Genomic DNA, 21,632 nt, shown 5'->3' on the forward strand with positions numbered 1-21,632 from the left:
CCTTTGTTTTTCTATGTCAAACAAATGTGCTTAATATACAATTGAGGATACAAAATTACCTCAATATGAGCAAGCATAAGAAAATCCAAAAAGCATTAAGCATAATCTTCTAAGAAAATATGGTTGAGAAGTCCTTTAAGTATTCAGAAAAAAATGGAAATTTCCATGACAACTAGGTGGATAGTATGGAAAGCTCCAGAACAGCCTCTAAATGGTCCTTGTAGCCAGACTGCTTTGTTAACTGCTGTTGACAGTAGGTCAAGAATGAATTTTGAAGGTCAAGTGTGGACATGTTGAGTTGTTTGTTTTGTGAAAAATAGTATATTGAGTTTTATAATAGCAACAACAGACAATATAATAGTGAAAGAAGCATCTCGATAGTGATAGGAAAATAAAAAGATAAAATAAATAAGAAATGAGTGAATGCAGTCATCAAACACATTTGCTCTCAGTTCTTAAGTATTTAACATTTTTAATAATTAAAGTATAAGGCTGGAAATTATTTTATATTTCTGTTATTGTCAAAACATCTCAGACCTTTTAGACTTCCCTATCCTATCTGTACGGAGGACCAAATGTGCCAGGGAAATAGTTACAAAACATTTCATTAACAGATATCTAGAGTAATTAATACACATGATATGTTATTTATTTATGGATTAATTAATTAATCTGTAAAATCATTTAATTCCTGTTTCTATTGTCCAATTAGATATCAGTTAATGAAACGCTTTACATGCTGTTCCTCCATATATCTCATGTAAATAGATGTATAATTATAGCTTCTTTTTTTTAAAAAAAAAAAAAAAGGCTAAGAAATTTCCAAAAAACAGGTGGGCACTGTTCTCAGCAAACGTTACTCAAACAGGATTAAATCATGTATTTGTTGGGAACAATTTCAGTAGCGGATTAATACACGTTTGGTGCTTTAGTGAGTATTTCAGGCAGCAGGATGATGTATGACTTCAAATAAACTACAGTGTGTGTGTTCACATTAATGAAAGAACACATCATGCCAGTGCAGCAGCGAGACTCACTGATGTCTTTAATAATTTTTGGATAACAATGGAGCTCTATGGCACAGAGGGACACTTTGGACACAGAGATAACACCTGTTAGGATCAATTCATTGTTGCCTTTGGTCATGTTTTTTTTTAAACAGTAAGAAAAACAGAGACTATCACCAAACGTATGCTTTACATAAAGAGAGACACCCATTGAGGATACGCTTGAAATGTTGCTTCAGCTTGCCAACAACTGACTCTGATCTCCATATGTTCAACTGTCACACATTAAATCCACAACACAAACCGAGCCTGACATGCCCCAGTCCTGAATGTGACAGAAAACTGGGGAAAAATGTTTGTTTCTGACAAACATTTCTACACTCATGCATGCACAGACATATTTTCTCATTTACCCCAGATGATCTTCTCCTTTCCCTTTTCATGTTTTTTAGAATCACTTGTAATGCTGAAGGGGAGCAGAGGTGAAACCAGAACACCACTTGAATTTACTCACTTTCATACAAAGCAGCAAGATCTAAGTTAGGATTGTAGCAACAGATAGCATCGTAATGTAGTCCGCACCTCTTACTTTGTTGAGTGATTTTAAGTCAAATGAGTGTGATAGCGGAGATGAAACACATGGAAACAACAAATCTATGGAGCTATCTTTGATTCTGCTGAAGTTACGGTCAGACATAACAAACGTTGTTATCCATGAACCTCTTGATCATCTTTTGATGAGGAGAACTGAACTGACTGGAGCAAAAACAAGCGCAACAAGGCCCCCGTTGGCTCTGATCTTTAACACGTACACATGCACATTTTCTCATTGTTTCCTTCAGACAAACACACAGTGCACAAATACAGATACTCATTTTCACCCCCACTAAGTAAGATATCATTGTGTCGTTGCTATTTTGTTCTGGGTAAATGAATGTCTTGTTGTGTGAAATAAAACAGTCCCAATCCAGTGTCTCAATTAATCACTATTTACTCTGCAGATATCAGTTTATTCAGTGTTCTCTGTGTTTGTATCATCACTGATTGGTCTCTGATTGGTCTATACACTGAAAAAATATAATCAATTTGGTCATCTGACTAGAGTGTAACAAGTAGTAAATCTAGTGTATTATAGGAATATTGGGTGATAATTAGAGGTGAAACAATCAGTCAATTAACCAACTAGACAATCAATAGAAAATTACCTGGCAATTATTGTGATAATAGATTAATCATTTGCATAATTTTCAAAGCAAAATGGCAAACATTGTGTACTTCCAGCTTCTCAATTGATACTCTTATATGACAAACATTTGAAGTCATCACTTTGGACTTGACTGTTACATTTCAATGACCAAAAGATTAATTGATTAAAGGAAAAAAGAATCAGCAGATTAATCAATGACAATAATAGATAGTTATAGCCCTAGTGGGAATTTCACCCATGGTTTTGTTTCTTTTCAATACCTAATGCCCCATTTGTCCTGACCAGAGGTCTACATTGGTCCAAACTTTTGGATTTCATTTAAAACAGACTGATAAAAAAATCTACAGACATAAAGAGGGGACCCAAAAAATCCCAGAATTGTTAGAGAAAACTGTGGTATAAATCTTTCAGTAGTACCTTTCTAACCTCCTTCAAAGTACTCTCTTTGAGATGTGATATACTTGTCCCAGTGCTTCTCTTCATGGATTTTTTTCATGGTGGTGAATCTTCCGTCTTTCACTCCCAATTTTAATGTAACCAAGCTGTAGGCATACACTACCTAGTGGCAAATCTAATAACTACACCCTACTCCCGTGCTATCGATGGCTTCCAGGAATCATAGGGTCCCTCCTCGTACATAGAAGTATTTTCAAAAAATGAAGCCTGATCTGAAGACAGTCAATATGTTTCTAAAATAGACCCAAAGATGATCAGACCCGATCCAAAATGCCTTTGACCCAAACAGAGCAACTCCAACACTGGCAGCAGCGTGATGCCAAACAACATAACAACCAGCCTCAGTCAGAAAGAGTAGACACATGTCTTAAAAATCAATGTAAAATCACCCCAAAAGACATATTTTTCTCCTGTGATGATTTTGATACACCCTGTAATCAGAGCTGATAGCAGATCCACTCAGGTGTTGGACCTACCGACCCGAGACCCAACCTGCACCTGATTAGACCTTTACATGCCTCTTCTTGGTCCTGTTTAATGTCATGTAGTACGGTGTATAAATAACAGTGGATGATTTTAGATCATTATTTTGGCATTTTGTTCATGTTGAATGTCTCATGTATTGGTAAAAGCAAAAAGCTTTTTAAATGCAGCCAGTAATAGCAGAGAATATGCCAAGTTTCTGCATGAAGTCATAATCAGTCCATTCTCAACTGTTCTAATATTATCCAGTACTCCCTTCAAATTTCAGAGATTGAGACCATTACATATGCAGCCAATAAATTAGAGTGTGAATGTTTATCTTTCAGGGAGCACTTTGTTTTACAAATGTACACATCTGATGTTTTTTGGCATTAACATTGCAGCATTCAACAGCTGAACAAATACATGCATATTTTTGTGCAACAGGGGAAGGATCAGTTGAAACAGTGACCATAGTGCTGCTTATTGGTCATAAAGGGTAGTAAAAGCTGCATTTAGCAGTTATGTTATTGAGTTTCTGACTAAAAACAAACTTGGATAAAACTGTTGTTATTTTATTTTTGTATAATTATCAACAAATTCCTTGACAAGAACCAAAACCAATAATGAATGTCTGCTACTAAGTTATTGTATTTGCTCATTCCTCTTTGCCATAGATCTCTCAAACAAAAACTATGTAAAAACACAAAAGAGCCACACAGTCACACTGGGCGACATACTCCTTTATTACAATGAACAAGGCTGTCGTAGTTGATTCTGAATCATTTTTGTGTTTACAGACATCACTATGGAGACTCAGGGACGTGGTTCTTTGTTTACACTGTCTAGTGTTCGTTTTAATGAAGGGATATGTCACCCAGTGCAACAATACGGCTCTTTTATGTGTTTTTAATAGTTTTTGGACAACAGTAGCTAATTGTATGAGATTCACATTAGCTGTGTTATGGCTGCTAATGGAGCATCATGCCAAAAAGCATTGTAAGGGCACATTCTTGAATATCATATGCTTTCCTATAACATGCTATATTATTATATTAACAATAAATAATGGCAAAATCATGTGACAAAGTGTCATTGAATGGCAGTGGGATTAAGTCAACCAACTATAAATAAGAGACGACCCTGTTCACATAGTTTGTACTTGTGGCCTGAGGCTGTTTTTCATGCTTTGGGTCCCTTAGTTCCAATTAAAGGAAATGTTAAAGCTTCACCATGCAGTAATATTTAAAGGATAGCGCCTTTCCAACATTTGCAGCAACAGTTTGTGTTTGTCGCTTTCCATTTTCGACATGACAATGCCCCTGTGCATAATGCGAGGCATAGAAATAATTGGTTTTCCAAGTTTGATGTGGAAGAACTTGACCGGCCTGCACAAAAGCCCTGACCTCAACCCCCATCCAACACCTTCGGGATGAACTGCAACACTGACTGCGGGACATCGGTGGCCAACCTCACTAATGTCCTTGTCACTGAATGGAAGCAAATCTCTGCAGTCAGGGTCCAACATCTGGTGGAAAAGCCCTCCCAGAAGGTGGAGGCACAACAGTGACATGACATATGGGTGTAATTTTTGATTGTCCACTTAAAGGCACCCTGTGGAGTGTCTGACCTCTAGTAACATTAGTTAATAATTTCATTTGTCTCATGCACCTGCACAAGGATGCAAACACATGTGCATGTGCACCTGGGTGATGGCGATACACGTTCCTGCCAATTGTTTCACATTATTCTACTGATGTACAGGTGGCTGCAATGTGCCAAGAAATGCAGCAATGTGCCATGGCTCCTTTTTTTGTTATGAATACACAGGCAGATAATGGCTTCATAATGGTACAATGAACATGTTAAAAAGGACAAGTCCCTGAGCTGGACAGTGCTGAATGAGACATAAATGATAGGCCAAAGACTTGACAACCTCATAACAGCACAAGACCTTCATTAATACACAGGACATGATACTAAAATGTAAAGGACAGAACAGACGCTGCATAGAATAGGACACAACATGATTAATTCCCCTCTTTTATGCCCTCTCTTCTCCTTTTTACTCACACAACCCAAAAAAAGTATGTTTCATCCCTTGTATCCCTCTTCTGTTTTTATTTTTTTTTCATGTGAATTCATCCAAGCTGTTGCCTTATCAGTTGCTGTAGATGTTTGATTGATGACTGTGTCCTAGTGGGTTTATACTGCTGTGTATGTGTGTGTGTATATCTTGTGAGGCTGAAAGGTTACGATGTCTTGGTTCCAAAGTACCCTGAAGTGTCTGGCTGATCAGGTGGCCTGGGGAAGCCTTGAATGTCCGAGAGCACACTAGTGAATGTGAGGACATGGAGAGAGAGCGTTATCGATTTCTACAAAGACTGCTCTCTCTTTTCCCATAAATGTAATGTCTCTCTTCGCCCTTGCCCACGCACCTGTGTGTGTGTGTGTGTGTGCATATGAGTGCTCTGAATGGCAAGATAAAGGTCCTTGGAGTCAGCAACGAGCCTTTCTCACTACCTGTACTTGATGTCAAGACAAATCAAATAGCACATCTAAGAAATTGTGTGCTATAATAAAGACTTCTTAAAAGCAATCCTTGAGCCAGAAGCCCCAGGTGCTGAGAGGTTTCAAACATGAATTTCAGTTTCTGACTCTGTGTACCAGCATCTGCTGAGTGTAAATAGCTTTTTTTGTGCCTCTGTTCCATAAGCAGTTCATATGAACCAGTCAAAAAGCCAAAGACATATTTTTCTTTTCTTTTTTTTGCACATTTCTTCTTGTTTATTGACTGAATAAATCAGCTAACCGGATCTTTCCATCTGTCTTCTTTCCAGAGGATACAGCCTTCGAGGCAGGTGTGCGGGTGCAGATCCACAGCCAGGTGGAGCCCCCGTTCGTTCACGAGCTGGGCTTTGGCGTGGCCCCTGGCTTCCAGACTTTTGTAGCCACACAGGAGCAGAGGGTAGGTGTGACCCTGTCTTTCGCTGATACACGGTTAATAGCTTTTTATAATCATTTCTCTTCCTTGTGCTGTTTTTCACCACTAATCCTCACGTTCGGCTTATCGCTCAAGAGATAAAAAAAAAAAAAAAAAAAATCTGTGATAAATAACTTGCCATAACAGGCATGATGGGATTGTGTGCATGTATGCGTGTCTCAATACCCTCTGGACCCTCAATTGGCCTCTGTGGTCTCTTGGTGATTGTTGACTGACAAATGATAACTTCCCTCTCTGTCAGTGGCTTTGACCTTGCTGATAGAGAGGTGCTTCACTCTAACTCAGCCCCACTCAATCACACTGAAGCTTTGTTCCATCACACAAGGCTGATATTAAAGGCTGCAGGTCTCACAAATATACACAGCTGAACATTTTTGATGTTAATAGCCTTTTTTTTCTCTGTCACTGGAGGTTTCCACTTTACACGGTGGTTTTTTCTTTTCCATCCTGAGCAAGCTACAGGAAAATGTGTTTCTAAACTGCCGAGCTGAGTGTCCCTATATTTTGACTCCTCTCAGCTGTGTCATTTTTCTAAGGTTATTAATTCTGCCGTTGCTTATGTCTCTATTTTCTTTCTGTCTACCTCTTTCTGTTTTTCTGCCTCCAAGTTAATTTTTGGGAGAGGTATTGTCTGGCTCACCAGTCCTTGTCCTTGTCTGAGGAGACAGATTTCTGTCAAGATTAATTATTGCCCTCTATTTTTTTTTTTTTTTTTTTAGATGTCCTCTGGCATAACAATTACATTTCCTTTCCTTTGGCAACTCTGGCTTTCAGTGAGGGTGAATGAAATAGCAGATAATATAACACAGATATTGAGGAGTTCAGTTTTAATTCAACACAGTTTAGGTGAAATCTCGCCTCACGACAGCTCGATGTGGTGCTGCGATACAGAGAGTCGCCTCAGCGGCAGCCAGGGAGGAGCAGAGTGAGATCTAGAGATGTGGTTAGGCCTCCTGGGTAATGAGCCTCCAGGGTTTCAGTCTCTGCTCATCTGTCAGCCCACTTCTGTGACTGGCAGGGCGAAGACAGACCCTCCTCTGCTTGCCTGCTGCGAAAACACTGCCCCTCTCCACAAGCACGCACAGCGGGAAACACTGTAAATTTAGCTCCGGCTAATTAATGCAGAGTTGCACTTTGTGTTAAGTCTGAGAAAACCCTCTTACTGTGAGAAGCTCCCACCTGTCTCTTCAAGATTCTTCTTCTACAGAAAACCTGAGGGCACTTTCAAACATGTCCAAAAACAATCACGATAATGATGATTGGGTAGAGTATCTGGGGCAGAGATTCGGGATGGGGCCTTGTGGAGAGTGATAAAAAAAAAAACTGGTGATTATCGGATCTTTATAATGGATACCAATCAGTCTGCCTGTGAAAATGACCTTGACAAAGAGTTTAAATGAACTAATTTTGGCTAATAATATCGGGCCTAGATCAAAGATGCTTCATCAAGTATGTAAGGCACAAAACTACAAAGCCTGTGGTAAAGGCTGAATGAGTCCTCAAGCGTAGGCAGACAATTTTAGATTTGAGCTCTCCAGACATAGAAATTGCCTCTCTGTGGGCTTTTTTGACTGAAGCTAAAAGACAGGGTGCTCCCTTGGTTACTTGGAAAGTCATTCTTCCCAAGGAAAAAAAAACACTCTCCATTATACCATTATTCCTTTACTGCTTCTTGATTCAAGCTCAGGGTCTTTGTATTTCAGTATAGCTCTGTGCTGTCAGGAAAAAAAAAAAAAAAAAAACCCCACAGCAGAGGGCATTTTTTTGAAATTTGTGATTTCATGTTGAGGTCCAACCTGCAGTCAGAAGTCTCAGTCTCAGCTCACCCAACCAATGCAAAAACAATGACCTTATTAAAGCACCACCTTGTTCTTAAATCCAACTTTTTGAACAATGTCCCTTACTGACCAAATTATAAAGCCTAATTAAAGCATTGTTGCGGTATAATGGGAATGAAATATTGATTAATAAAACACTGAGTGGGGCACAGGCCTCAGCTCTTATTAGATAGACCATAATCAGGTCAGCAGGTCCCAACACAGTGAAAAGTGATATTGAGCACCTCGGATTATCTGATTACGGAGAAATAATCAGATCTGGAATCAGCCACAGTTGACTCTAATTAGGCCAGAAGAGAAGATTAGCTGAGGTGTGAAGGTGATTTTAAAGGTTAAGGATTGCTGAAGAGCACCTTTCTTAAGTCCCTAATAAAATTAATAGCGTCAAGATGCCGGTATTTATTGCTTGCGCTTGCTGCTGGCATCAGGGAGGGCATGTTTAATTATCACAGGAGACATTATAGCCTTGCCCAGAAATGGCCAGAGGCTTTTGGGACTCTCAAATATTCAGCATACTTGATTGCTGTTTGGATTGTGTTTGAATTTATTGTCCCGAGTGTCGGTGATAGTGATTGCATCCGTAGACCTACAGCATCAAACTCTTTCGAAAGCATAGATAACAACATTGCTCGATAGGAGGGGTACGGTTTCAAATTCTGTCAGTACTAACAAGTAAACCGTTGCCAAATTTCACCTGGCAGGATATTGTGTTATGCCTCATCCAAAAAAATTGCTCTTTTGGCAGAGGGAGATGCCTCGCTCGGGATGCATTGTGATGACAACGTAGGGAACTGGGGAACAGAGTGGGTGATAGATACTGAGTGCGTGGCAAGTGCGCTCTGCTTATGTTGTAGAGCAGATGGGCCTTCACACTGCTCGGCCCGGCATCCCTCGTTCCTCATCTGCTGTCCCAGTCTTCAGAGCGGCAGGAGCATTAGGAGAACATTTGGAGTTTTTGTGCTCCCGTAGCTGGGTGTTATGGGATTTTTTCCAACAGAGTCTGGCTATCTGTTGAATTGTTTTCTGCACCGCCTGGTACACTGGCTGTGTTTCAAGGACTAAGGAACGCATTTCTGAGAGCTGCTGTCCACATTTTGGATTTAATACATATACTCTCTATGTATTTATTATATTTTGTAGTTATCCATCTTGCTTCCCCACTAACCTGAAATCTCCTCTTTCATTTTCTAGCTGACCTACCTGCCTCCCCCGTGGGGAGAGTGCGAGTCGAAGGCTCTGGAGTCTGGCTTCTTCCAGGTCTACAGCGTAACCGCTTGTAGGATCGACTGTGAAACACGTTACATCGTTGAGAACTGCAACTGCAGGATGGTGCACATGCCAGGTAAGCACCACCGCTGCTGTACTAACTTCAGAAAAAAAAAGGAACATCCTGACATTGTGGGTGGTGTATTGAGCATGTATTCATCAACAGGAGTTTTCAGCAAGGTTGCAGTGTTTTATGTGAGATTAAACGGCATTGAGAAGGCTCATATTGATATGACAAGTCAATACTGGATTAGGTGTCGGCATTTAAAAAAGCCTTGGGATTATGTGCCTGGCAGGAAAAAGGTGCTGCGCCTCACATTTGTTTCTAGATTCATCCAACTGATTACACTTTGTTTGGAGAGTCTTCCAAGGACTTAATGTTTAAACTCTAACATTGACTGAATTCTTCTTATTAAGTTTTCATTCATATTCTTCCTAGGTGATGCTTCATACTGTACGCCTGAGCAGTACAAAGACTGCGCTGAGCCTGCCCTTGGTAAGTCCACATACACACACAACCTCACAAAGACGAAACTCACATACTGTACACTGGTTTACATATAATTATTTGCCTCGGCGAGGATTAGGATAATTTTTTTTCCTCCTGTTGATACAGAGCTTTAACGCTAAACCTGCTTTAAAGATCAACGAGCAACATCGGAGAGAATTTAAACCTTGAGACGGCTCGACTTAAGAGCAGTTACAGTTTATCATCGTAAATGCCAAAACACTGATGAAAGAAAAGAAAAAAAAATCAGGAATGAGTGACAGCCTCCGCCATACTGTACATCCTCTCTGTCTGTAATTGGACCTCATTTAAAAAGGGAATTGTACAGTCAAGGAATAACTCTGCACGTAGGCACGGCACTGTTCTACTAATAAGGCTACAGGAGTGCTCTTTTTATGGTGGAAAGTGTGTGTGTCACTACTTTCTGGTTAATCAAGAGAACAGGAGTCATCTTAATATTCCCCCTTGTGTGAAGGCCTCATCAAGTAAATAACCGACGTCAGAGCGGATCGAGGCTGCAGTATTACAGTTCAATTTAATGGATGGATAGTCAGATTGATAATGTGTCATATTTCCTGCGTTGATGTAAATTATACAACCATGTAAAAGGTTTCTGGCAGCCTTGGCTCATTCCTTCAAAATTCAAAATTTTATATTAACTTTGTCAGTTTTATTAAATGTTCCTCATCTAGCTGTTTTAAGATATTGATCTGATTTTCGTGGTTTTGACTTTTTATGAATTTGCCCCGATACCTAAGTGTAATATTTTACTTTTGCCGTGGCCGTGCACTTGAGAGAGGCTCATGAAAGTCAGATGAGACGGTTTCTCTCTGATTTTATCTAAATTAAATTCCTTGGAAAGTGTTTAAAAGTCTAGGTTTTAGCCTTACAAAGCAGCGGGATCATAAAGAGGTGTTTTCTCATTCGTTTCCATCCTATTAAGGATCACAAGGACAGCCGGAGCCTATCCCAGAATGCATTGGGTGAAAGGTATGATCCACCCTTGGGCAGGTCGCTGGTCTACTGTATTAGGGCTTACATACACATACACACTTACATTTTCTCCTAAAGGGAGCACAGCGTTTCGTCCCTATTAGTCTGGATAGTCCACAGACTTGGCTGTAAAGAGTTTTAAAGGAACAGTCCGTATGAAAACTATTGACAACATTTCCTGTGGATTATCAAGAGCAAAAAGGACATTTTTACTGGAAAGATGCATTGCTGTTGATTTTTAAATTCTGTGAGCACCACATAGATCAAAGGTCTTCAAGCGCCCACTCAGTAAACAAGACCCAGGACCTCAGTCAGACAATACAGGTCAAGCAAGGTCCTGTTGTATTATGGTTCTCTAGTCTGTATGTCAATAGGTCTTGTAACCCGAGCGGATCTGAGCAAACATTCTATCAGCTCTGATCCAGTGTTGCACCATAACAATTGCCGGGGAAATTATTTTTTTTGTGTGTGTGTGTGTGCGAGGCAGAAAGTGTGAACATTTTGGAAGATTATTTTCACTCCAAAACTTTGAACCCATGAAGGGAAGACCTCTACCACATTGAATCGTATAAAGGCAGAAATCTCAAAACATCATTAGCACTTCATGGACCCACACCTTAAGTGTTTATTTATCCTCTCTGGTGTCATAAGAGTTCACAAAGAAATCATTGACTATAAAAAATCAGGAGTCAAAACTGCAGCCGGACCTTGTTTATCAGAAATAGTGACAAAAAAAAATAGCTTCTTGTGTGGTTGTGTTTTGAGTTTCACTCACTTTTTATTGGGTAACTACTAAAATAAACAACATATTCACAACATAAGCTCAACGCTCTTCCGTTGTAACCGTGTCTTTAATTCATTCACACTTACAGTAAGCAGTGACGCACGTACACGTTACCACAGAAATAACCGTCGACCAGCAGGAGTCACAGAAACATCAGTAAAACCTTCTTTCCTCCCACACCAGCATTCGCTCAGCCCCTACCTCTCCCACCTAAAGGAAAAATTTATTTCTGGAGAGCCAGAAGAATGTAGCCAAGGGCAACAAAACTTTCAGGCAATCAGCATCAAGGCTGTAAACTCCCACACCATAAGAGCATTCATTGTAAGTCACCAATGTGTCATTAACATGCACTCGAAACCACAAGTTTCGAAAAATATTTTCAGTGTCGACTCCTAAAACCTGAGTGAGATGGCTTTGGTGCTTATTCCAGGCAGCTTCTTCTCCTCTCTTTTTCTGTAATTGGCTTCATTTTTGGAACAGTGAGACTTTCACAATCCCTACACACGCGCGCACACACACACACACACACACACACTCAGCCTGGATCATTGAATGCAAATGAATCCTAGTTTAAACTCAGTGCCAATTTGCTATACCCATCAGAGAAGATTTCAGACGGTAAAGTTTGATTGGCTTTTTCCTCTCTCTATAACTGTGTCACTCAAGTTTTGGAGTCGGCACCGAAAAATATTTTTTAATAGGAGACAGCTGCATCTGTTTGTGAACAACTTGCTTATCTCTTCATTTGATTTTGAGGAAACTCAGACAGCTTATAATTACGCATCCAGACAGAGAGAAAACACAATTATTTTCAGTGCCTGTTATAGGTGCTGAAGTCGAAATCCATCCTGCCAAAACTGTCTTAAATAAGTGGTTATATCAGTTGTCTTCCTGTCAAAAAGATATTTATTTACACTTTTTTACACAGTTATTATTAACAACTAGTTTTGCATTAACATTTAATACAATGAAAAAACTTTCCAGGACCAAATGTAATGAGATAATTCGGTCTTTTAGCTTTAAATGTGTGTGTGAGAGGAAAAAGTGCAGGCGGTGGATAAAGGTGCAAGGCTTAGAGAAAGAAATCAATCATTTGAATGCACGAGGCCTTGCTCCCGTGTATCCAATAACGTCTCATTTGAATAAAAATGGGAGACCACTGAGAGGCCATATTGAATTTCCTCTCTCAATTACGTGACTGTGTGGCCCCGCCGGCTATTAGTGCACCGTGGGGGATAGCTGCCTCGTGCTCTGTGATCTGCGGGTCTGCCACAGAGTTGTCTCAGTGAGAAATAAGGCTGATAACATTAACTTCTCCTTTCAAAGAATAAGGGGTTGGGATGCATGGGGAGATTTAAAATCCCAAAAAGCTTTTTAAGTCCAAAATCGAGAAGTTTTTTGGTAGTGAGAAACTACTTCGGTAATCTCTGGTGAAATTCAGTGCATTTAAACTTTGGAACTTCAAAAATTAAGACTTCAGCTTAAGAAAGTTATTTGTGAGGAATGTGAGCGGCCTCGGCGCCAGAGTAGCTTTTGATGGAGCTATATTTGAAAAGCTTGTGTCGCTTAACATTACCATCACCGCGAGAGAGTTGGTGTTATGTAGGAGGCTGTGGGCTTAACGCAAAATCATCCAGTGCATTCAAGATTTAAGTGTAACTGACGAGGCGGAGCCCTGAATAGAGTCTGGCATTTCTGCATCAGGACATTGTCTCTGTCAGGCTGTTTCACAAACGCTGCTGGAGGGTGTTTAATGCTTTACATTCTCTCTCCTCCTTTTGACATTGACAGTGACATTGTTTTATGCTGTTGTTCAGTCTTTTATGGAGTACACACATTTACAGGACTCAAGACGCCGCAGTATGAATGGGCCACGTGTGAAATCGTGCGTGTTATTTGTATGCAGAGAGGTATGATACAGTGTGAGCGACTTCTCCTTTTAGTCACACTAAAGAGATGGCAGATGTATTTTCCTGACTCTCAGAAGATGTATAAAACCCACACTCTAGCTTGAGAGCAATAAGCTTTATTGTTTATCACCAGTGAAAGTAAGTGACACATACAGTTGACACTAACATACTACAAAGATGGAGCTAATTAAAACTAATTAGCTGTGGTGGTGTATCTTGAACCGTTATCACAGCTTAACATGTTGTTATTTCAGATTAGTATGGTTTTAGTTCACAACGGCCTTGTTGAAACACAAAAAAAGAAAGGAAAAAATTATGAAATGAGTATTTATATTAAAGCAACTCATCATTATTTTAATTGTGGATTAACCTGTTGATCATTTCTCCCATAGACATTTAGTCTACAAAATTTTTTAAAAATGGCTGATGCTTATTATTATTCATTTTATTTACTTATGCACTAATAATGGCTCCCATTCACTGATAATGGCTGTATGGATGATGGACACATGGACACATGATGGAAGGTCAAAAATCATGAACGGACCCTTAACATTGCTTCATTTACACCTGTATTAATGTAAATATTTGAAAAGCTGATTGTACTGTACAACTGCACTTGAGAAAAGGAAATAAAATAAGTTCAAAAAAAAAAAAATGGCTGATGCGATTTCCAAGAGTCCAAGTGACATCCTGAAGTTTTTTTTTTCTTTCCGAAACCCAAAAATATTCTGTTTACAATGAACCAGAGAAAAGCAGCAAATCCTCATGTTGGAGAAGTTGGAAGCAACAAATATTTTGCATTTTTGCTTTGGAAAGTAAATCAAAATTGTTGTGGGCTAATTTCCTGTCAGTCGACTAATTGACTAATGAATCATTTCTATAGAGACTTGAAAAGTTCAAAAGCTTATACTGACTTCACAGTTACCTTGAGATTTCTTCAGTTCCTGTCTTATTCAAGACATCACTCTCATATTTTAAAATAACATGATGTTTCTCTATCATCTAAGATTAATTTTACCTGCTGACCTTATTAGACTTAGTCTTTTTTTCATTTCCTGTACTTTTAATAACATATGTCATTTGTGGTCTCACCAGCAAGTATTATTATTAAATTAATATACAGATTCTTTCATTTGTGCAGCAGGCTCTCCTGTTGATCATTTAATTGCATTTTATTATTTCACCAGCCTTTTATTCGAAGGTTTTTCAAATAAAAGGGAAGATATTTTGTTCGCCAGTTGGATATGACTTGTCGCAGGGATTAAGGCTTTAGTCAAACTTGAATATTGTAAGCAAAATATTCATAACCACACCAGGAACTTCCCATCCAAAGCGGTGGTATATTACTTGCGAGTCACAATGCCAGCAGGATATTTTGTTACACTCTGCAGGTAGTTTTCTGCCTTAGAGTTTCAGTATGTCTGTGAATATGTGTATGTTGTGTCCAGAAGAGCTCACGTTATAATTGGCGCTCACATACTGCAAAGATGAGGTTAATTAAAAGTAATTAGCTGTGGTGGGTATCTTGAACCATTAACCAATGTGAGCTATTATCACATTCTCTCCTGTGTTCATCATCTTCAACTCATCCTCCCACGTCCCCGTTCCATTTTCCCACCATCACTTCCTGTGAGAAGCTAAACTGTCGGCTTTGGAGAGCAGTAACTGCATGTGCAGGACACCATGCAACATGACGCGCTACAACAAAGAGCTGTCCATGGTCAAAATCCCCAGCAAGACCTCAGCCCGCTACCTGCAGAAGAAGTTCAACAAGTCGGAGAAGTATATTACGTAAGTCTTGTTGTTTGCTCTGTTCTGACAACCAGCAGGCGGTGCTAATGTATCTACTGTATTTATGGGTCTGCAGTTATGAGGTTTTAAACAGGTGAATGATACTTTAATGTAATGGTGTTGCTTGTTAAGTGCTAGTACAGTAGAATTTACTGTACTTTAAACCTATACATTGACACAATCAATGGGCCCAATTAATGAAATGCACAGATTTGATCTTCATTAATAGATTCTTTTTTGGGATTCATCAGTGTTTTATTTTTTCCAAAACGTACCTAGGTAAAAATGATTGGCTGTAGTCTTGTTCTCATTAAATCCTCATTATGGTTGTTGTGTGTCATAGTTCATGAAATACCAAAAAAACACAACTGATGGAAGGAAAATATCAGAAAATATTCTGAACTCAGATCATTAGAGTGCTTGTTAAGAACAGTCTTGACTCACAAAGATGTGCATTTTAAGACAAGCATATGAGTAAATGGTAAATTTATCATTGGGATAAAAACAAATCAGTGGCCTGCACACATTTCATAAATCAGACGTAGGGTTTTCTCCTTTTTTCTTAATTTGTTTTTACAAAGATTTAAGAGAGAAAAAATGAGAAACCATTCACTAATGACACCCAGTGAGTTAAATTGATCTCTTTTTTTTTTTTTACCATATTCAGACATTATGCTTACACTAAGGCAGGCAAACACATCATTATTTACATTCACACCAACCAACAATTTAGAGTCTCCAGTTTAACTGCTGAGCATCCACAGGAAACTAATATATGAAAAAGGGAAAAAGGGAAAATAGCAAGCAAACTCCATGCAAATATGACCTAGGTAAAATCAAGCTTTCCCTTCAGATAACATTACGAACCACTGAGCTTCTTTGCTGCCCACATTTTTATCTTTTTTTTTTCCTTATAAATATTGGTTTTAAAGGCCTGGGTATCTTTGACTGGCTGTGAAAAGCCGAGCCACTGCAATGAGCATGTCCTCCTCCCACGCAGTGATGGTGTTTCTGTGGTTGTACAGCTCTGTTGGAAATGGATAAACTGTTGATGATTGTGTTGCTTGCCAAGTGAGCACCTGATGCTGTGGGATTCATTCGGCCAAAAGTCTCATTTTACCTTTTTCAGAGACAACATCCTGGTGTTGGACGTGTTCTTTGAAGCTCTGAACTATGAGACCATCGAGCAGAAGAAAGCCTATGAGGTGGCAGGCTTGCTGGGTAGGTTTACTCTTATTTTACAGGCCTGAATCTAGTCTCCATCAGCTATGCTTTTTCTAGGGATGTGCAGAAAGCCCAGTATTTGTATCTGTATTTGTTGAGGCAGCAAATTATTTGTATTTGTATTTGAATAAAAGTGGAAATAGGTGTAACAATTCCCACTCCAAGTCTTGAACCCTGGACTTCCTGACCACAGACAACTGTACCGACCAGTCAGCCATAGCTCAGCTCCACCAGACTTACAGACCTACAGCTATTTATACATCCTTGACACAGAGATAGACAGCACAGCGGAACAGAGGAGCTATGACATGGTTTTTTTTTTCCTCCCAAAAACAAACAGTTTTTAAAATATTCAGATTTGGCTCCACACAAAGCTGATGAAATGCTATGCAGCAAGATAAATTTGACAGTTCTTACAAGACAAACACCATCAATAAATGATATTAGCCTTTACATAAGCTCCAATTGAATATAAGGTTATTGCACTTGCTTGTTTTCATTTTTGAATGTGACCCTTTAAATTGCCGAACAAATATAGCCGAAGTACGGAGATTCAGGTCAGGATTGGATTGTTTTTCTGCGTAAAGCTTTGGGCTCTAGCCAGAATTTGGTTTGGTTATTAAATGTATCGGGAAATGTCTCTTTTTCTTTCTGACTGTGCCAGTCGTCTGAGTCGCAAGTAGATATGCAGTGCCCATTGGGAAGAGGGAAAGAGACAGAGTGTAGCCACTGTGTTGCATTAGCCTTGCCAGCAACGATTAGTAATTGGATGAAATAGGGCAAAACTGTAGCTTCAGGTCTTGGGTTTGGCAGCACCAGCTGGGTCCAGACAGGTCAGGTCTTAAAAATAAATGTACTTGTCGGGTTCGAGGTGTTTCACATAAATGAAAATAGCAGATGATTTGGAGGCAGAGAACACCGTGACACAAAACTGAGTGACATTTTACAAGTCTGCTATTGCTATTTTCATATATAAGGACACCTTCAAGCAATTTTATTGTGCTCGTACTGTGGCCACTAACCAAAGGAAAACTAAGGAAGCTATGTTCATGCCGAGACTGTTGATCACATCTCGACCACACAGACCACAGTTGACCACATACAACTTTAACAAACATCTGCCAGCCGGTCGGAATCAAGTATTTTTCTTGGCCTTGGTGTAATGCTGTTTACAACTGAGCTTTTTTCAGTCTTTCTCTCTACATATCTTGCTCTCTGTGTCCTCTACAGGTGATATTGGAGGTCAGATGGGTCTGTTCATTGGAGCCAGCATCCTCACCATCCTAGAACTGTTCGACTATGCTTATGAGGTCAGTCTAAAGTTGCTGTTTTCACACTTGTTTTCTCATATACCTGTTCTAATAACACATGCACACAACACCTCTACAGGCTCTTGCAGTGTTTGTCGGTGCAATAAACCCTGATAGCTCTTGTTTTTCAGTGAGGAGCTAGAGCATTGACTGATTTCTGACAACAGAAACGGTATCACTGATACAAAAAGCAGATAAAGAAGTAAATTTACCCCAGACCTTACTGAGATGAAGGACTGTGTGATGGTACTTTTCCATTACCTTTGCTCCATTGTGAGCCTTAGAGCTTCTCATGCTGCTCTCAGCTGCACAGTGTTCTGAAAAGCACATAATAGTCTCCACATCCCCTAGGGTTTTGGAAATACACAGGAAAAGTAATTTTCAAGGTTGATTTTTTTTTTTCAATTTAATGGGCATAATGGAGTTATGGGTATCCAAAACCTTTATGTCACTAACATAAGCAGTTCCTAAGCAACTTTTATCAACCTTCAAGCTGAAATAATTTTGCCACCTTATTACTTTGTACCTTAAACTCCAATGTTCCTGTGCAGTGCAGTCAGTAATTACAAGAAGAGCTCATGGAGATAGTCTGTTACAGACTGAATGACGTCTGTGTGACTTTTATTTCCTGACGTGCAGGTAGTCAAAGACAGACTACTGGATCTACTGAGCAGAGAGGAGGAGGAGGAGAGTCATGGAGAGGATGTGGTAAGAGCGGCCTTTAACCCTTCACTTGTCAATCTCCTTCACAGAGTGCTCTGTGTAAGTGGAGCGTGTAGATTGAGAGTAATTTCACTCCCTCTGATCATGCTTATCAAACCTTGCCCCATTCTTACCCCTCCACACAAGCATAGAGAGAGCACCCTAGCAACCGTAAGACTGTGTTCAGACCGACAGTACACTGTTGTCGGCCTGTACGCAGCCTAATCCTAACCACCCCCTAACCCTTGCATACTTTTTTTACTCCCTGAGGACCAAAATAAAATCACTACATTTGAATCCCAGATATCAGTGGATTTGCATGCGCAGAGCTTAGACACACAAATTTTCGCTGTTGAACAAATGCAAACCAGCTCGAAAGCACTGACCTTTGGGGTAAGGCAGAGGGGAGGCAGAGACTCTAAAATCCAGGAAGCTACAATATCATATTAGCTGTGTCACACCATCCAATTTTATACAGCATTGCTCTGCCTGAGTATAAACTGTTACTTAAGAGTCCTGGTTTAGAGACAGAAATCAATGGTACAAATGCGTCTCTTGAATCAACCATGTTATTTTATTGTCCTGATAATGACCAAGCTGTTAGTATGTTAGTGGCTAAAGCTCGCCAACCACAGTAGCTTGTCTACCAGCCCCACATGTAGTCACCAAGAGAGCTAACACCACCTTATTTACTCTTATTTTGCTGTGCTACTTTCTGGTCTGACCTAGAACTGAGACTCTCTTAATCTTGCTTCCCAGAGTTCCTGTGACCCGGTGGCAAACCACTCTGAGTCCATCAGCCACACTGTGACAGTGCCCCTGCAGACTACGCTGGGCACCCTGGAGGAGATTGCCTGCTGAGGCCCTCCCTCCTTCCCCTCAGAGCCACACACACACCGAGAGGCTGCCTCCATTGGGTGGTGCTATGTCCTCTGTTTGGGCACCCTGCAGGACCTTTACAGGGGAGGGGAAGAGACAAGGACAAATACAAGGGTTGGTCTGAGGACAGCGCTGTGCTCTGTCACACCGCCCTGTCTGAGGCACTAATGGGGATTAAGGAGCTGTCGGCTGGACTTATCAGCCCTCTCTGTCACCCTGCACTGTACTGTAGTGGGAGGGCAGCCTCTGCTGTGCCAGACATGCATTGGGGTCTGTGTCTCCACATCCACACACACACAGAAATTCAGAGACTGGGTGGGGCAACTACCCAGAGGGGGGCTCATCCCTGTGCAGCATATCTATGTAACAAACACATTCATATGTCGCTCACTGCCAAAATGAACTGTACAAAAATTGGTTTCAAACTGTCCAAACTGCATGCGTTGATCTATCTTGCTCTCTTTGCTGATGCATACGTTGGACTGCAGTGTTGCTTTACTGTACATGTGTGCCATTTGTCTCTCTATCTGCAGGACCGGCCCATGACAAGGGCCCAGGTGAGATATCAAACTTCGAATGTACAGATTGAACATATGGTTGTTTAAAATCATAGTTCAGATGTGACTAATCCATCTTTGAAAATCTATTCTAATGAGCGATTTATCAAAAAATGGGGGCTGGTGATGTGTGAGTATTACTGAGGGAAAAAAAAAAAAAAAAACACCTGAACTTTCTGTTTTGTTTACTGAAAACAGAGTGAAATCTTAAACATTTTGTAGGCCACATTTTGCTTTTTTTTTTTTTTTTTTCACCTGTCAGTTTCAGTTTAATCAGTTTACTAAAAGGCATGTTTACTATGTGACTCCCGGGGTGCTAAGCTGTTCTCGACAGACATCTTTAAAGGGATGTCATACTCTTACTGTTAATTTATGTGAATAAATGACTGGCTTCTGGTTGCTGCACCTCACCACAACACCCAGCTAAGTGAGGTGGAATCTGAATTTATTTGCCTGCCAGACAGCAAGCCGTGTACAAAACGCTCCAGTGAAAGAATATGCCCAGGGTGTTGTCAAACCATTATATTTCATTAACAGAATGGGGTGACATTTTGGACAGCTATACCATTTTATCAAAGATGTCATCATTTTGTCCTTCACCAAAAACAATAACCCTGGCTTGACTATTTTAAATAATTTTCATGATTATAAAAATGATTGCAAAAGTACCATGAGGACGGTTCAGCCAGAATTTTTTTTAGGATACAGGGTCTGCTGTATTATGGTGTAAATATCTGTGTTTTTTTTCTCATAAAAACGGGTACCATGCAGACATGCCTGAAGCAGATCTAATTTAAAAGAACTTTGGTGAAACATCAACACCTGGTCCACAAGTGACTACATATTGGTCACATTTGTTTTGTAATATTACTCAAATTGCAGCTCTCCGTAGGTGAGAATGTCATGTAACAGGCAGTAGCATTTTGGGGTATTTGAATGTCAAGCGAGCACCTGGCATCTTTTTCAAAAACATCTGAATCTACAGTGTCCTCAGAAACAACAGTTGGCTTTACACCAAATGGTTGTGTTGAGACCATTTGGAAGATTTAGTGTATCTGAGTTTGCTATTTCTAGTCCATGATCATCCTAGCATGGTCTCTGTCATCATGGTAATGTACATTACAGGTAGGAATGAATTCAAGTGCTTTGTGAGACTGTTTGAATTATGATTTCCCATCTGTGCTTCAAACTGCCGTCGCTGTGTACTATCTCATGTTGTGGCTTCAGACGAACACAATCCTCAGTCGACCTGCAGGGGTGTGAGACAAAACGTGTCTAGCGACTCCTGGTGGCAACGACACTGGCTGTTTCTTCTCTCTACTTTGGCTTCAATCGCTATCGCAGGACAGCGTTTTCTCATTTTGTGATGCAGCATACAGTGTGTGTTTTTAATGTGAAACAATAAAATGAAAAAGTTGTTTTGCAGTGGTGGCGTCCTGTTGTAGCAAGGCTGAGCGATGCGAGTTTGTTTCGACAACAAGGCAATTCAAAGCTATACATAAGACATAAAAAGGCCTAATAAAAAGGCTGGTGATCTTCTATATTTATTTTATTGTTAAACAAATCTCATGTGCAAAGCCAAACCCACAATGAATTTATCCTTCTTACAAGTATCATGTGTGTATCCAAAGCCTGATATATCTTATTCCTTCCAAAAACTATTAAAATACATCAGCGAGCCACACTGTCGCACAGGGTGACATATTCCTTTACCCAGAGACTACAGTTACA

The 21,632-nt window shown here is 40.0% G+C and overlaps 1 protein-coding gene across 5 annotated transcripts in view; it reads left to right on the forward strand.

Moving 5' to 3' along the window:
- asic2 (acid-sensing (proton-gated) ion channel 2) overlaps nucleotides 1-21,298 on the forward strand; it is a 406,881-nt gene extending 385,583 nt beyond the window's left edge. For all 5 annotated transcript variants that reach the window (XM_067570533.1, XM_067570535.1, XM_067570534.1 and 2 more), the window contains 8 exons: nucleotides 5,973-6,100; nucleotides 9,166-9,316; nucleotides 9,680-9,736; nucleotides 15,076-15,229; nucleotides 16,359-16,450; nucleotides 17,684-17,763; nucleotides 18,403-18,471; nucleotides 19,225-21,298. In XM_067570533.1, the coding sequence (XP_067426634.1) occupies nucleotides 5,973-6,100; nucleotides 9,166-9,316; nucleotides 9,680-9,736; nucleotides 15,076-15,229; nucleotides 16,359-16,450; nucleotides 17,684-17,763; nucleotides 18,403-18,471; nucleotides 19,225-19,326 (833 nt within the window). In that variant the 3' untranslated portion in view covers nucleotides 19,327-21,298. The remainder of the gene's footprint in view (nucleotides 1-5,972; nucleotides 6,101-9,165; nucleotides 9,317-9,679; nucleotides 9,737-15,075; nucleotides 15,230-16,358; nucleotides 16,451-17,683; nucleotides 17,764-18,402; nucleotides 18,472-19,224) is intronic.
- The last annotated feature ends 334 nt before the right edge of the window (nucleotides 21,299-21,632 follow it).

This window comes from Thunnus thynnus, chromosome 17 (assembly GCF_963924715.1).
Source record: "Thunnus thynnus chromosome 17, fThuThy2.1, whole genome shotgun sequence".
Lineage (NCBI taxonomy): Eukaryota > Metazoa > Chordata > Actinopteri > Scombriformes > Scombridae > Thunnus > Thunnus thynnus.